The sequence below is a fragment of the Hibiscus syriacus genome, unplaced genomic scaffold (genome assembly GCF_006381635.1).
Source record: "Hibiscus syriacus cultivar Baekdansim isolate YM2019G1 unplaced genomic scaffold, ASM638163v2 tig00110319_pilon, whole genome shotgun sequence".
Lineage (NCBI taxonomy): Eukaryota > Viridiplantae > Streptophyta > Magnoliopsida > Malvales > Malvaceae > Hibiscus > Hibiscus syriacus.
In genome coordinates, this window is record NW_024062678.1 from 3,314,317 (window position 1) to 3,330,670 (window position 16,354).

The window sequence follows — 16,354 nt, forward strand, 5'->3', positions numbered from 1 at the left end:
AGCCTACCCAAGAAAATCTCAGGGCCACGGAGGCTTACCCAATAAAATCTCAAGGCCGCAAAGCCTACCCAAGGGTCGCCTTAGGTCTGTAAGGAATTACCAGTCAGTGCAGAACCTATAAAAAATTAACTGCAATGACTGAACCTGTCAGAGTCTTCATACCAGATCCCAGAATATCCCAAATAAAACATTTTCATTTAGTAAACAGAAATCAGAAATCAGAACAAAATTCAGATTAGATATCATAACAGAATCCAACTCAGAAATCATAATAGAAATCAAATAAAGCATTCATGTGATTATAGAACACACTAGTGGTTCTAGATATGATTCGGAGATACTGGATAATCTTATCGGGCAGAGAAACACTGATCTTCAGTATACCGATAGAATGTGGAAAGTTAGAATCACTATTGAAAGAGTTTATTAGCTGACGGAATCATCAGTTATTCAGGATGTGATTTATCAGGATCATTAGCATTCAGACGTTTTTCGGAGGCACTAAGTAGTCAGAAAGGTATTCATAATTCTTTACATCTGAGTTACTTGTGTTTTCAAATATGACCAGAATGATTTGAACTGATAAGGAAGAACGAAGATTCGAGGCATTTACGATTTGTGTCGAACTATCAAAATATCGAGTTAACCTGAACTGTACAAGTCCCATCAATGATACTTATCAACCGATCAAATTTTTGCACTTCTAGAGTATTCACTTTTTAATACTAACAATTCTTGTCCATTGATCATCTTCAGAATCATTGCTGAATAGATATGAAGTAGACTAATAGATATTCCAATAATCTTTATTTCCTTTCCACATTGTAACAATATCAAGAATTGTCGACGTACTTAATTCTTGTTTCATAACACATAGGGACAACACATCATCCATGTTTATTTGGATTCTTTAATTAATCCAAGGCATTTACTTATTCTAGGCCATAAGAGTATTTTTTGTCATTTTGGTGCTCAATGTTATTTCAGTCATTTCATAGCTTGAGGATATCCAATCCTTCTTGGACTTGGTGAAATTATTGGGTCATTTGCATTCCAGAGGTATTTTGGTCATTTTACAGATACATGGTATTTCAGTTATTTTCTTCGATTCAAACATATGCATTATTCTATCAATTTATTTATCAGGCGGTTTTGTCCAGAAATTACAATTTCTAAATCTTTCTCTATCTTGGGGTTAGAAATTGGTTATCCAATTTTTTTAGACAAAAATAGCATTTTCTATGCACATCAGTTAATTTTATCGGATTAATATGTCTTTTTAAAGCTATTATTCAACTTCCAGGGATAATCATTGTTTTTTTACAACATAAGGGTTCGTAATGTCACTTAACCGAGTATTCTCATCCAAGTACCTTTGGTATTTAACCTTTAATGATATAATTTATAATTTACATATACATGGCTGATTCCTTTATCACTTAATCGCATAACTTATAATTTAATTCCAACTGTTCTCTAATTCCTTATATTAGTCATCTGAGTCATATTTATTTACCTACTTTTTACCGCATTCGTATCGAGTGTAAGAATTAATTAACTATTCAAATAAAATCAATATGTTCCATAAAGCATGAAAAGGTAGTAAGGTATTACCTCGCATTTTCGAGCTACATTTAATCGATTGTTTAAACCCCATCCGATCACCATCGAACTTGAATCCAATTAATTTTTTCCCTCGCCATAAAGATAACTTATTAGAACTAATTAATAAATGAGGGTCTTATTCGCTAAAAATCAAGGACTTAGAATTGAATGAATACTTAATTTATCAATTTTGGACTAAATTGAATTAGTCTAAACTATTGAGCTATATATATAAAAATATATTGAAATATGGGGATAAGATCACATTCCTACCTTAAATGGAGGACTAAAGTTGAGATTTTCCCGTCTCCCCTCTAAAAACCCCCCAAAACTACGTAGTGTCACCAACTAACTTCATCTCCCACATGTCAATTTCATTTCATTTCTTATTTAGGCCCTCTCCAACAATGCTATGCAAAATCAACGAGAAAACTTCATCGACCGACAGTCAAATTCTGGTGACCACCACGTCAACTGTCATTTTCGGTCACTGTTCAAGACCAACTTTACTCGTAAGCTTGAATCGTCTTCCAAACATGAATATGGGGTACGATATCCCAAAATCATCTTCGTTTGTCTTAGATCTAAGGAAAACGTTTTTGATTTCCATGGGTTAAAATTCATCAGACACCGTCATTCACTGTCCGGTGATGTCGATTCAGAACTATATCATTCTCTCCGTCAAGAAGAACTTCCTCACCGATCGGATCTTGAAAACAACTACCGAATCACCCAAAAAAAATGGAACACCCGTTCATCGACCGTTTTCCCCCTCTTTTAAGGTAAATCATGTGAGCACTTATGCTTTGCTCGTTGAGAATGTGCTGGAAGTTATAGCTGATACAGTAGTTGTTCACGAAGCTGCAGCGCCACGTATTCAGATGCTGACAAAGGGTTTCTGGGATGTCAACAATGCTTCTATTTCCATAGATGAGCGTACATAATATGAAGATGATGATGACGAGTCTGTCGAATTCAATGAAGGTTGGAGAAACCAAAGGGGTTCAAACGGCAGGAGATCACGCTCAAGGATGAGGAAAGCAGATGATGATTGGGAACTTCCGAAGGATTACTTGTGAATCAGATTGAGTCCTTTGCATCAAAAGTTTTCATAATCAAGGTGTAAAGATTGTTGCTGGCCAAATGAAATTTGAAGTTGTTGCTGGCCAAATGAAATTTGAAGCCAAAGCCACAATCTATGAACCAGAAACAGACAAACGTATTTGATCAGGCGTTTATTATTTCTTAGTGTTAAATTTGTCAATTATTTTTTGTTCTCTCTAAAAAAAAAATCTCATCAATTTGTGGTTCTAAATATTTTTGAATAAAATAATAAAGTTCACATAAATAAGATGAATGAAATTCACGTGAATTTTAGAATTCTTTAAACCCAAAGAAAAGTAAAATTATACTTAGAGTCCTCAATATCTCAAAATTCATACTGAATTTTTTTAAATCTTTAAATTGGGGTGTGACAATATAAAAAATTGAAACAAAATTAAAATATTTGATGTCCCTTTTCTTTATTACATCAACATATTATACACTTTATACAAGTATAAAAGATTAGAGTTGAGGATTAGCTCAAAGAAATTGATCTTTCCTCGTCAGATAAACTATTCTTTTTTCATAGATGAAAAATGCTTTAAACATGCTTTAAATCCTCGCACGTCTGCTTTCACCCTATTAACCAACATGTTAAATTGGAAAAGCAAAATGGGTAAAGTACACATATGATCTCCAGACTAAAGGATATTACTTTGTTGAGTTTATTGATTATTAAAAGTTACAAAATGATCTCCTGACTATATGGCGTTGCTTTGTTGAGTCTTATGATTATTAAAAGTTACAAAATAGTAACATGATTATATGTTCTAAACTCGTCATTTTTGGTTAAAAAATTAGTGGCAGTCTAAGATGGATGTTAACCCATTGACTCGGATATGATAAAATATGATTCCAGAATCTTCGTTTACATTATGTTGTCGAGCCAGTGCTTGAAACATTATGTTGGCGGGTCAGTGCTTGAAAGAAACGACGATGTCAGTAGATATCATTAAAATATGATTTTATCATATCTCAATCAATAGGTTAAAGTCCAACTCAAATGGACATCAATTTTTTAATGAAAAAGAATGATTCTGGAACATATGAATAGTTGGGTGATCATTTTGTAACTTTTAATAGTTGGGGAACTCAACAAAATAATATTTTATAGTCGAAAAAGCATTTTGTAACTTTTAATAATCATGAGACTCAACAAAGCAACACCCTATAACTGGGGTACCATTTGTATACTTTATCCGGAAAAAAATTGAAGTCAAATATTAAACCGTCAATGATTGGATTAAAGCTTTTAAATTAAAAAATAAAATTTTCATATTCAATTTTTTTAGTAAATAGACTGAGTTTTATATTTAATTAAAGTATATGGGCCTATGAGAATTTTAACCATTGATAAAACAATAGGATTTAGAAGATTATTTAATTTTAGCTTAAGACATTTTTTATATTCAATCCTTCATGAAGAGTTAAGTATATATATATATATATATATATATATATATAAATTTGAGTGAGAAATTCGAAATTTTCTTCTACTTGTTATTCCAATTATTTTATAGGAGTCCACCACTGTCACATTGGTTTGTTTATACACAAAATAGAAGTTACAACTCAGTCCCTAAGAGCATATATATAGCTGTGGCGGCCTTTCTCATAGTGAAGCTTAACTCAGCTCAACTTTCTCATCTTTGTTTGAAAATTTATATGGCTAAGGTTCATCCAGCTGAACTACACGTTTCCGATGCCTGCAGAATGAGCTCTGCAGGAAGGAAAACTTTCACCATATGGATGAAATCCCTTGTATGCCACACCAATGGCTGCACTGCCTTCGATTCGAAAGGCCATATCGTGTATCGTGTCGAAAACTACGACACCCGAGGTAGCAGTGAGGTTCACCTCATGGACCTCAGCGGCCAAATCCTGTTTACAATTCTAAAAAAGGTACGTACTTTACATATGCAACTACATAAACCTTTGAGATTATATTACTGATTATCTGGAAAGATTATCTGCTAATGAATGAATCTTTGTCTCCTTTTTCTCTTGCAGAAACTACATATTCTTGGGTGTTGGGATGGATATAGAGGGAACTTTACTGGCAGAAAGAAGGAAAACCCTAGCTTTCAAGTCAAGCAATACTGCAGAATTCTCCGGAGAGATTTAGTTTGTAAAGTTACAGTGGGGTTCAACAAGTACTTCATGGTTAGCTTAGGGCGCAAGAAACAAGGATTTAAGATCGTAAACTCGGGTGGAGATATCGTGGCAGAGGTAATTTGACCGAGTCCAACAAACCAATAAATTCCCATGATTATATACAAAAAAAAAAAAGTTGAACTGAAGTAACTTAACATGGCATTGCAGGTGAAGCAGAAGCAATTGTCTTCTGGAATGGTATTGGGAGATGATGTATTAAGTCTGGAGATAGAACCCTATATTGATCAAACCCTGATCGTTGCTCTTGTTACAGTTTATGGATTGATCAACAGGAGATTGTAGATAATTGATTTTGATTTCAGATTTTATTATTTCTACTTTCGGGATATGAACTTCCTTATGATAGGAAAATAACCGATGTGGGATTTGTTATTGTATTTTACAATAAAAACCTAGAACTAGTTAGGAAGAGAATTGTATAGTAAAAAATATAAAATATTAGATCGTGATTTGCATTCAGATTTATGATCTGATTTGATTTTTAAAAAAAAGATATTTCTTCTTACTTTGATTTGTGAAATCTTTGTGGTTATTATGAACAATATATAACACAAAATCTCTGACGATCTTGAAGAGTAAATCAATTGTTGATGCAATAAAAAGAGATTGCAAGAATTGAACAATACGTGATGAGCACAATCACTGTGACCAACCTCATATATAATTGATATATGTTTTATCATGAAAAGCATAACCCCTATGGATGTGTATATTATTAAATGTTGTGTATCAGATTCCTTGACAAAGAATCGGCACGATTTGCTGGCGAAATCGCTTGGTCTGACAACATGAAAACAGCCTTATAGAAATGCAAAAGTTTTGGATGGCCAAAACCATTAATTGTTTGGGTAAAGTACAGAAATGGTCCCTCGATTATAGAGTATTGTTTTATTGAGTCCTCTAACTATTAAAAGTTACAAAATAGTCTTTTGAATATAGGGCGTCGCTTTGTTGAGTCCCCCGACTATTGAAAGTTATAAAATGGTCATCCAACTATTTATATGTTCCAAACTCGTCATTTTTCATTAAAAAAAGTTACGGTAGTCTAAGGTGGACGTTAACCTGGTCACTAAGATATGTTAAAATCTGATCCTAGAATCTCAAACGACTATCATATCTCAATCAACGTGTTAACATCAAACTCAGACTATTGTCAATTTTTTTTTACTGAAAAAGGATGAGTTTGGAACATATGAATAGTCGGGTGAGCATTTTATAACTTTTAATAGTCGGGGGACTGAACAAAGCAACGTCATATAGTCAAATGATTTTTTTGTAACTTTTCATAAGACTCAATAAAGCAACACTCTATATTCGGGAGGCTATTTGTGTACTTTATCATAATTGTTTTATATAATATGATAAAGACTTTTCGTTTCTAGTTCTATATCGGATGTATTACTGCATATGTATTGAGTTGACTTCACTTTCAACATTCTTCCATTTTTTTTAAGGTATATACATCTTAAAGTTAAAATCGTCTGACTATTCGTATGTTCCAAACTCATCATTTTATGTTAAGAAAATGATGATAGTTTGAGCTGGATGTTAACATGCTGACTAAAATATGTTAAAATATGATCCTAAAATCTCAAACGACTCTCATATCTCAATCAATAAGGTAATGTCCAGCTAAGATCTTGAATGAAGAGTCGTAGATGACGAATCAATTCTTTGATGTAATAAATTATTGATTCTAAGCAAGTCATGCTAATATTGTGTTATAAAATAAAAAGAAGAAGCAATAAGAACACAAACAATAAGAGATGTAAGAATAATAAGAGAAATGTTTATTATTTTCTCAATATGAATTGTATACAATATTTTCTCTAAACTCTGTAATTATAGACATAATTACATAAGGGTAGATATCATATAGAACTTTAATCCTAATGGATACCAAAGTCCTAATGATAAAGTATATCAAAATTGTATTTAATACAGAGTATTCTAATTATAATAGACATTCATATATACAAATATTCATGACATAACATGAGCTTATGTCTATACTTTCGTCAAAAGGACAAAATCATTATATTATTTGAAAACATCACCATACATCAACGAGGGAATTACAACAACAACAATAATAAAAATAATAATAATAGTAGACACTTACCTACATTGGAAAACCATTACATGCTCTGCAGGCTTTGTTTCATGTTTGCTTCATACGGGAACTATGGGGATATAATCTCTCAGACACATGTAAAACTTGTATAAAAAAATGAATGTATCTATGTTAGACTTACAACAGTCACTCTCAATCACCTTTAAATCCGAACGCCATAGAGGTGAAGGGAATTCTTATAAAAAATTTAAAATTTTATTCACTCTAAAAATGAACCTCGACACCTAAATTTTCCCAATGGAATCACCAGCCGCTACCTCAACTATACATTTTGTTCATGTATACGTAGAAAAATTCATTACCTTCAGCTTTTCTTGGCATTCATGAGGTTCCGGACAGTCATCACAAGCTTTTGTCGTTCGCCTTCTACCTCTGCGAATTTTAGGCTTATCTCAGAATATCGTTCTTGCATATCCTTCAATTCATTTTCCATAGATTTGTTTCTTTCCTTCAATGATGCTAGTTCATCTCTCCATTCATCCTGATTGCCGTCTTTATCGATAATAGAGGCTGTCTGTTCTTTCGCTAACAAGTTGTCATCAGTTCTGTGTATAAGAAATCAATAAAAGTAATTATTTGTTTCTAGGTTTTTTGGTTTCTTCAACAATCTTCCTACTATATTATCGGTAAAAGTCTTACCCTTTCATGAAAGGCACTGCATTTCCATTTTCTTTTGATATGCATGATGTCCCATTTGATGTAACCTCCATACTATCTTTAAATACCTGCAAATTTTTATTCATCTTTCAGATATTACAAGTCAAAGAAAGAAACATAGATGTGATAGGATGGTATTAATGATTAGAATAAAAATGTAGCTTCAAATAAAACTAATCTGTTGTTAGGTAAAAGAGCAATCCATTGAGCCATTTTGGCCAGAGTATGTCGTAAATCAATAGTATAGAAAGATCATTAGTTCTTGATAACACGAAGAATGCTGAAAATTGAAACCTCTTAAAGCATAAATTCGATAATGACAACCTAATATTACAGAGTTTCCCATAAATCAAAGTTTTATCGATATATATATGTGTGTGTATGGTTCTCACCTTTTGAAGTTGGTAATTGCAGAAACCACTGCGCTGCTCATTGAGTTCTACTCTGTTTTCTAACTCATCAATTTTCTTCCGGAGATCCTTTTCATTTTCCAAAAACACATTTGTGGATGTTTCCAAATCAGCTTCCTTTATCTTTATTTGTCCCTGCCATTAGAAGGAAAAAATCGAGAATAATTTTCCTTTTCCATAATCTCCACCAGCAAGGACAGAGGAGTATATTATGATACAAGTTGCTGCTTGATAATGACTCCCCCATATTGCTGTTTCTAGAAAACACATGCTGTACTTGCAAACTATTTGTAGAAAACAGATTCAAAGACAAACTTTAGTTTATAAAAAACTTGGATGTTTAAAGTTACCTCGAGCAACTTCATTGTCTCCCTCAGGCTTGCAACCTCTTTAGAACTGCAAGGAACTGCAGCAGATTTATTGTTTCTTAACGGTGTTGTTGTTCCATCAGAAACGATTCCTCTCCCATTGCTCCCTTTCAACTTCTTTTCCATGCCAGTAAATGCATCTTCCTTCTTCTTAAGGTCAGTCTTCAATTGAACTACTTGCTTCCTGAGTTCTTCTTTCTCTATTTCATCCTCCAACAGTGAATGTTTCAATTTATCGCATTGACCTTTCAGGGTGTCCAGCTCGGACTGTAAGGATTCAATTGCCGCTTCTTTCTCATCCTTCAAATACCTCATTCTTTGCAATTTCTCCTGCGACTCAGTTGCTTCCTTTTTCATCAAAGCAATTGCACTCACCAGATTATTTCTTTCTAAATTTCCTCTTTGCATCTGCACTTCAGTACCTTTGACAAGTGCTTTTGTGTGTTCCAACTCAAGTCTCAAGCTTTCTGCATGTTCAGCTTGTTCACATAGGTGGTTCTTTTCAGTAGTCAGCTTGTCAATCTCAGTTTTCAGGGTGCAGATCTCCTCTGAAAAAGCCCCACTAACTTCTCCCTCAAGCTTCTTTTGATCTTCAAGCTGCTTAGATTTATCATCAATTTCCTCCAACATCTGTGCTATCTGATTTGAGTTTAACTTTACTAGATCAGAGAGGTTAGAGAGTTTCCCTTCATAATCCTCCCAAACTGATTCAAGCTCTTCATTGGCTTTCTTGAGCATTTCTTCCAGCTGATTTTTCTGCAAGCGTAGTGCACTAGCTTCGGCTAGAGCACTTGTAGCTACCTTCTCCTTTGCATCAAATGTTGAGGCCATCTGCATGGAAAGCCTTTGAAATTCCTCCTGTAGCCTTTCAGCTGTTTTTGCGTTCTTCAATCTTGTTGTTCGCAGGGCCTCCTCAGCTCTAATAGTTCTTTGCTCCTGCTCAACTTTGCTTTGTGTGATAGATTCAAGATCCCTTTCAAATATTTGTGCCTGTTTTTCTAACACTTCCTCCAAGCTTCTAACATGGGTTTCTAGTTCATTTATGGTGGCCAAAGAGTCAGAGAATTCTTTTGATTGCTTGCTGAGCTCGCTTTGCAGACACTCAATTTGGTTCTCAAGTTCATTTAAGCTGGCAGAAGAAGACGGGCACTCATAGTGTATCCTCAATTGTTCTCGTAGCCGGGTTTGCTCTAATTTGTATGAGATGACATGATTTTCCTGCTTCAGTATCTCATAGTCAAGTGCCAGCTGCTCCATTTGTGCCTCGAGCTCATCTTTATCTCTCTTGCAGATCTCCAACTCACTATAGAGGTTCTTGAGCTTTTGTTCCAGGAGAGAGGTTTCCTTGGTGCCTCTGTATTCATGAACAAGATGTTCCAATGCCCTCTGATCTTCATCCTCGTACGTGTCACTTCTTGAGATGTTCCTCTCAATTCTTTAGCACTGCCATGGGACCTTGATTTGTTGGGAGGGTTGGGTATCTTCACGTTCTTTGCATCCAACACTTCTTCTAGATCTTGCACAGCAAGGAGTAACTCAGCGTTTGATTCCTGAGTCTTCTGCAGTTGTAACCGTAGATTGGAATTCAGGTCCTTCTCATATTTCAGCTCTTCTTTGATTTCTTGAACTAGAACCCAGGGATCCCCGCTCTCAAGCCTGCCTTTTACACTAGCATCGTCCTTTTCCTTCTGAGACGCCTTCAGTTTATTACACTCTAATTTGAGTGCATCTCTTTCTTCTTTCAAATTAACAACTTCACGTGAGAGATCCTGCCCCCTTTTGCTCTCCTTTACTATTTGCTTCCGGAGAGTCTGTAATTCCAAATCTGACACATCCACTTGCCTGGACAAAACAATGAGCTCATTCTTGAGCCTTTCAATCTCATTATGTGAACCTTGTTGGGAGTTCTCTAGTGGGAATGTGTCCTGAGAACTGTCGAAGTCATCAGTACTCATTCCATGATCAGATCCTGCGCACCACTCATGCTTGATATCGTCATTTCTCATTCCAAGTTCTCGTGGAGTATCAAGTCCAGAGCTACTATTAGAACTTGAAATGGTAATATCAGATCCATTGGATCCTCTATTGTTCCCACACAAGTCAATATTGTGGGTGGTTTTACTGAAAGACGTGTCCTGTCAATGAGATATTTACAAACAAATAAGTACAACATGCAAATCCATCTTCCTCACTCTACTTTAAGCAGATATTAAGAGATGAAAATTAGAGGAGAAAATAATAACCTGGATTAACAACAACAATAAGAAAAATCAGAAATGAAAGGTTTCAGTTAAAAATCCGATGGGAGCCTTACTTCAATGGGATCCTTCTTGATGCTTTCATCAGCATCACCATCGCTCAAGTGGGCCTTCAAACTCCTATCTTGCAATTTAAAACATGCATCTTCTGTTTCTTCCACCTCTCTGCAAAAGCTATCAAGCAAAGTCAGGCTCACATATAAACACTCTTAAATTCCAGAAACAACCTCCAATATCTATATAAATTCAGTTAAAAAAGTGATAAGTCTTTACCTTTGATCATCATTTTCATGCAGCCTCTGTATTGAGATCTGTTCAATACCAACAGCTTGAATTCATTTTTAAACATCAAAATTGCTTAAAAGTATGAGAGAGAACAGATAGAGTAAGAGTGAGTAACTAACATGCAAAATTGCTTTAGAGTTTGAATTCTTTTACGGAAGAGAAATGGTGGAAATTTTAATGGCCTCAGCATAAGCAGCAAAATCAATTGAAACTTCTCCAACCAAAACTTTTCCCAAACCCTAAAACAAACATATAAACAAAAACATAAAAAAGAAAAGGGAAAATTGAAGACATAAAAACACACAAAACTTTCCATAAAAAATATATATCTTACGGTTGATAATACAAAATGATAGATTCTTTCATTGATCTTCCCAGTTTTTGGCTCCCTAACAAATTTAACTGTCTCGTAAACTGGATTCTCCCACCGACAGTTTCCGTCATGAACCGTCGCCTTTTCTAATGTTCTTATCAGTTTTCCCCCATCGTCAGGAATCACTGATATAATCAATGCTTGCAATTTCGTCTCCGTCACCTAAATTACATATAGAATGGTTAACATTTCAACATTTCTCAAATTATTGAATCACATTATAAAAATAAATAATAAAAACTATTGATAATTAACAGCTGTTCTGAAAATAATTTAATCAAGCAAAATAGCTCAAGTAGCTTCAAAGGAAATTAAAAGAAAATCTGTTTCAGCAACGTTTTCCGAGCAATGAAGCCAACAAAGACATAAAGTAAATAAAACCGAAGGAAGTAATCAATTAATAGGAATTTCTAAAAATAAGTAAAGAAGGATGTGAAAGAATGAGAATACTTGAGTAGCATGGAACTGCAACTTGAAGACAGCTTTGATCCTGTCCTTGTCGCCCCTCCATCTCACCGACTTAAACATCTCCACCGAAACTCCGCCGGAAATCCCGGAATGCGACCGGAGCTCCGGAAACTATAGCCCGAAAGCCGCCATTTAATCGCTTGATCAAAATGCAAACACTCGCTGGAAAGCAGATCCTACTGCACCATCTCCACGTAGATTTCAACTAAACAGAAGCGAGCTGGTTCAATATGAGTGCAACCGAGTCAAGAAATCAGAAACAATAAAACATTGAAAGAGAGCATCAGCTGTCTGGTTTCAATTTGTAACAGTCTCTCGTGGAAAGCGATAACGCATTTAAAAATGAATAAATATATCAAAATTCAAAATTGACAGAGAAGCTTCTTCGTGTTCAATTATTTTAATCAAATATTAATTAAAATGATTATGTATGAAGTCGATGGAACAGAGAGTAAATACGTTTTTTTTAATAAAATTCTTATTTAGGAGTCGGATAGGGCCGAAAATAAATTATACTCTAAAATAATATATTAATTAGAAGATTTTAATTATTTATTTTAAATATCATTGATTGAGTAAATACAGCTTTAATTTTACATAAATATCCCTTGTCGTATTATGTTTGACAAAATTTTCACTTTTAGTTGATGGTCAATATTTTCTCAATAATTTTATCAAAATAATATATATTTAATTTTTTTACTAAAATAATAAGGTAAAAGCGTTGTTAAATAAGTACACTTTATCAAGGACACTCTTATATAGAAGCGACTTTGACTTACGTGGTAGTAAATAGGGGTGTAAACGAGTCGAGTCGAGTCGAGTCGAGTCGAGTTTGAGTATTGTTGAGCTCGACTTGATTCGAAAACTCTGAAAAAAGCTCGAAAAGGCTCGAAATGAAAAAAAAAATTCTTAAACTTAATAAGATTAAATCCTCAAACTAAAACTCGAACCTAAATCTTAAACACATGAAATCCTTATTGTATTTTAAAAAAATATCAACACATAAATATTAATATTATTAATAATTTATTTAAAAAAATAAATTCTTAATATATTATATTTTTGAGCTGCTCACGAGCTTTTCGAGTCGAGTATCAAGTAGCTCGTTTTGGCTTGTTAAGAATTCGAGTCGAGCTCGAGTTCGAGTCGAATCCATAAGTATTTATCGAACTTTGACCGAATCGATCTCGAATAGTTCACGATCTGTCTCGTCTCATTTACAGCCCTAGTAGTAAAGAAAAACACTTCCAACTCATCATACCTTCACTAAAATCAAAACACGTAGAGAACGATAATAAAAAGTCGTCTTTTAATATGTGTATTTCTTTTTAAAATAATTAAAAAAATTATAGAAATCAAAATAATAAATTAATTCTATAAATTAAAAAGTGATTAGTGTTAGTTTATATAAGCATAATTATAATGTTGTTATTTATTTTTTTATCAATATAAAATTCAAGAGTTAAACAATCTTTCTACCTTTTTTTCTCATATAATATCTGCTTTTTATATTTACTTAATCTCCTATAATTAAATCTATTTTAGATATTCAAGATTTTGTTTAAAAAAAATCATAATTATTCCTTATGTTTTAAATTAATTACAATTTAATCTTTAAACATTTGAAAACTTTATTTTATACGATTATTTTAACAAATATTTATCAAATATCAAATGTGACATTTTCTATTTGATAAAATGATTTATTCGAATAAAAAGTGTTAAATTATGTGTACATTATTATATATAATTGAGTGAGTCACAATTAACACAGCATGCTTGAAATAAAATTGGTCATATAATAGTAACTAGATAGATAAGATTAAGCATGCTAGTTCATGATAGACCTTATTGATAGATATCGATCATTTGATGAATTATGATAAGTGTTTGTATAAATAGGAACCAAATCAGGATGTTAATTTAAGGGGTCAAATATAATTAGTCATAAAAAATAAAATATAATTAATTATAAAAATAAAGAGATAATTAAAATTATAATGTCTGATTTAATATTTATTTATGTATATTTTTAAATAATAAAAATAGGAAGACAGTACCTCGAAACGAAGCATAACTTCGGCCCTCCTTGCAAGCCAATATCCATATTAGAAATGTTTGATGATGTTTTGGTATTAAGTGAAAGTACTATCAAACGTTTAAAATTTTGTTATTTGATTGAACAATGTCTGCTTTTATTTTCTAGACATAAAATTTTGATACTCAATAGAAAGTATTGATATTATCGAATAAAAATAAAATTTAAAAAATTTAAATTTAGATATGTATTGATATTATGCTTCTGATACGTTGTCTACGACCAAATATCGATATTGTACTTGAAGTATATTAATTTTATGAAGAAATTTTAAAATACTAAAACTGTGAAGACTTAATGCAAAAGTAAGTTTTTAAATTATACTCAAAGTTAATTTTAGATTTCTAAAGAATTTTTCGTTAAAGAGAGGTGTCTAACATTACACTTTTAAGTGTCTGTCATTAAATTTGACCGTTAAGTGAAATGTGTTAGACTTATAATTTTTTTGAAATTTTACTTAAAAAAATTTGAAAATTTATATGGTTGACACATGTCGCTCAACAGTTAAATTTAGTGGTATTAACGATCATAAACCTAAAAGTGTAACATTGGAAACATTAAGCATATATTTTTAACAAAAAATTCTTTAGGCACCTAAAGTTAACTTTAGATATAATTTGAACACTTATTTTTATATTAAGTCAATTATGGAAATGTATCGATATCCTTTCGAGGAATTGACACCCTCCAAAAAATTGAGTTTGAAATTTAACCTCCAAACTCGAAATAATTATGAAATAGTCATTGGTTTGTTTTATTGTTTAGTGACGTTGCTTAAATTATTTGCCTCTGGGTAGCGGCACCGACCACCGTAGCAACTTCTGTATAGATATAGATGTCCCTGCCGTTTGGTTGATTTACATGTTAGGTGGGACGGAGACAGAGAAAGAAAATGATCGTGTTTGAGAATCATTTGTTGGGTGAAATCTTTTGCTTATTTTCATTTGAAAAATGGCGAGAGATGGCTTTAAAGAGAGACTATCAACAACATAACCAGGAAACTTATGTTAATAATTCAATACCCATAAAATTAATTCGTTTGTTCACCTTGTCGAAACGATTTTTACGCGGATTGAGATTTAGAAAACCACATCATTTTTAATTATTCTCTTTAGGATTGAATTTTAATTAAAAACAATGTGATTTTAGAAAACCTCTCGTTTCGAAAATTTGGAAATTCCTTAATGATTAAAACGTATTGTTCGAGGAGTCGCCACCAATCTTTGATTAGGGTGTGATTGGACACCCAAAAACGTTGTCATTTTAAATAAAAATTAATTTTAATTAAAACGACAAATTCACGGTCTACGTTACCAAAATCTGAGTTCGGGAGTCGATTACGTGTGGGGAAGGATTAGCACCCCCACAACGCCCTAAATCGGTACCTAGTTGATTAATTAATGTCTTTGCAACGAATTTCACGAGTTCGAGTTTAATTTGATTAATGATCCCTTAAAACCATAATAAATGCAAATTTTATAACATTAAAAAAAAGCAACCAAATAGGCTAAATTAAAATTGCCAAGCCATTAGAAAGATAAAGAATATTCGATTATTTACAAATATTGAGACCAGATCTTTAGGTGAGTTCTAACGATCTTTTCTCAAATAATTTAAATAGCCGAATATTTCTTTTTCTTTCATTCCCAAATTTTAAAGTGATTAATCCAAATTTATTTGGGTGTTACTGACGGATACACTTTTAATTTAAAATCATCAAAACAACTCTCTAGTAAGTTAAGAGAAGTCATTCTGACAATTTAAAATTAAAAGAATATTACCCTTAATATGATTATGTGATTAGGAGTCGACTTATGCACGTGAGGATATCAACAAAAATTAATGATTCTAAGAAAACTTATATCTAGATGAACACACAAATAAATAAAATGTCATGACAAACAAACATAAGAACTGAAGAGGAATGAGCAATAAACTCTAAAGTTAAAATCATAAATTGAGCACAAATTGAGTTCTAAGATATAAACCATAACATTCCATGTACTGAAATTGAAATAAATTCCTAAACATAAGTAGGACTGAAATTAAATTCGTATAAAATAAAGGAACAAATTACTAACATGAAAAATTCGGCCTAGGGATTAAAACGAAACATGCAAAATATAAAAGCAAAATGCCTAAAATAACAAGAACTAAATGACACAACTTTTGGGACTGAAATTAAATACGCATAAAACATGGAAAACAAATCAGAAATACAAAAACATTGATTTTAGGACTAAGTTAAAATGCGCATAAATATGGGAGTGAAATTAGGAAGACAAAGACATTGATTTAAGGACTAAAACGTAGCATGCAAAACAATGAAAGTCAAAAGTCTAAGAAAACAACAACTAAGTATATTACCACTCAGGACTAAAATGCAACATGCAGAACACGAGGGTCAAATATTTAA

At 32.7% G+C, this 16,354-nt stretch overlaps 1 protein-coding gene and 1 pseudogene across 1 annotated transcript; one reads left to right on the top strand and one right to left on the bottom strand.

Moving 5' to 3' along the window:
• Positions 1 to 4,374: 4,374 nt before the first annotated feature.
• Positions 4,375 to 5,166, top strand: LOC120117470 (protein LURP-one-related 4-like). Its single transcript, XM_039137749.1, has 3 exons — positions 4,375 to 4,611; positions 4,720 to 4,938; positions 5,032 to 5,166. Exons 1-3 carry the CDS (start codon positions 4,375 to 4,377, stop codon positions 5,164 to 5,166), a joined length of 591 nt encoding a protein of 196 aa, XP_038993680.1.
• A 2,039-nt stretch (positions 5,167 to 7,205) lies between these two features.
• LOC120117408 lies at positions 7,206 to 11,964 on the bottom strand (annotated as a pseudogene).
• Positions 11,965 to 16,354: the final 4,390 nt, after the last annotated feature.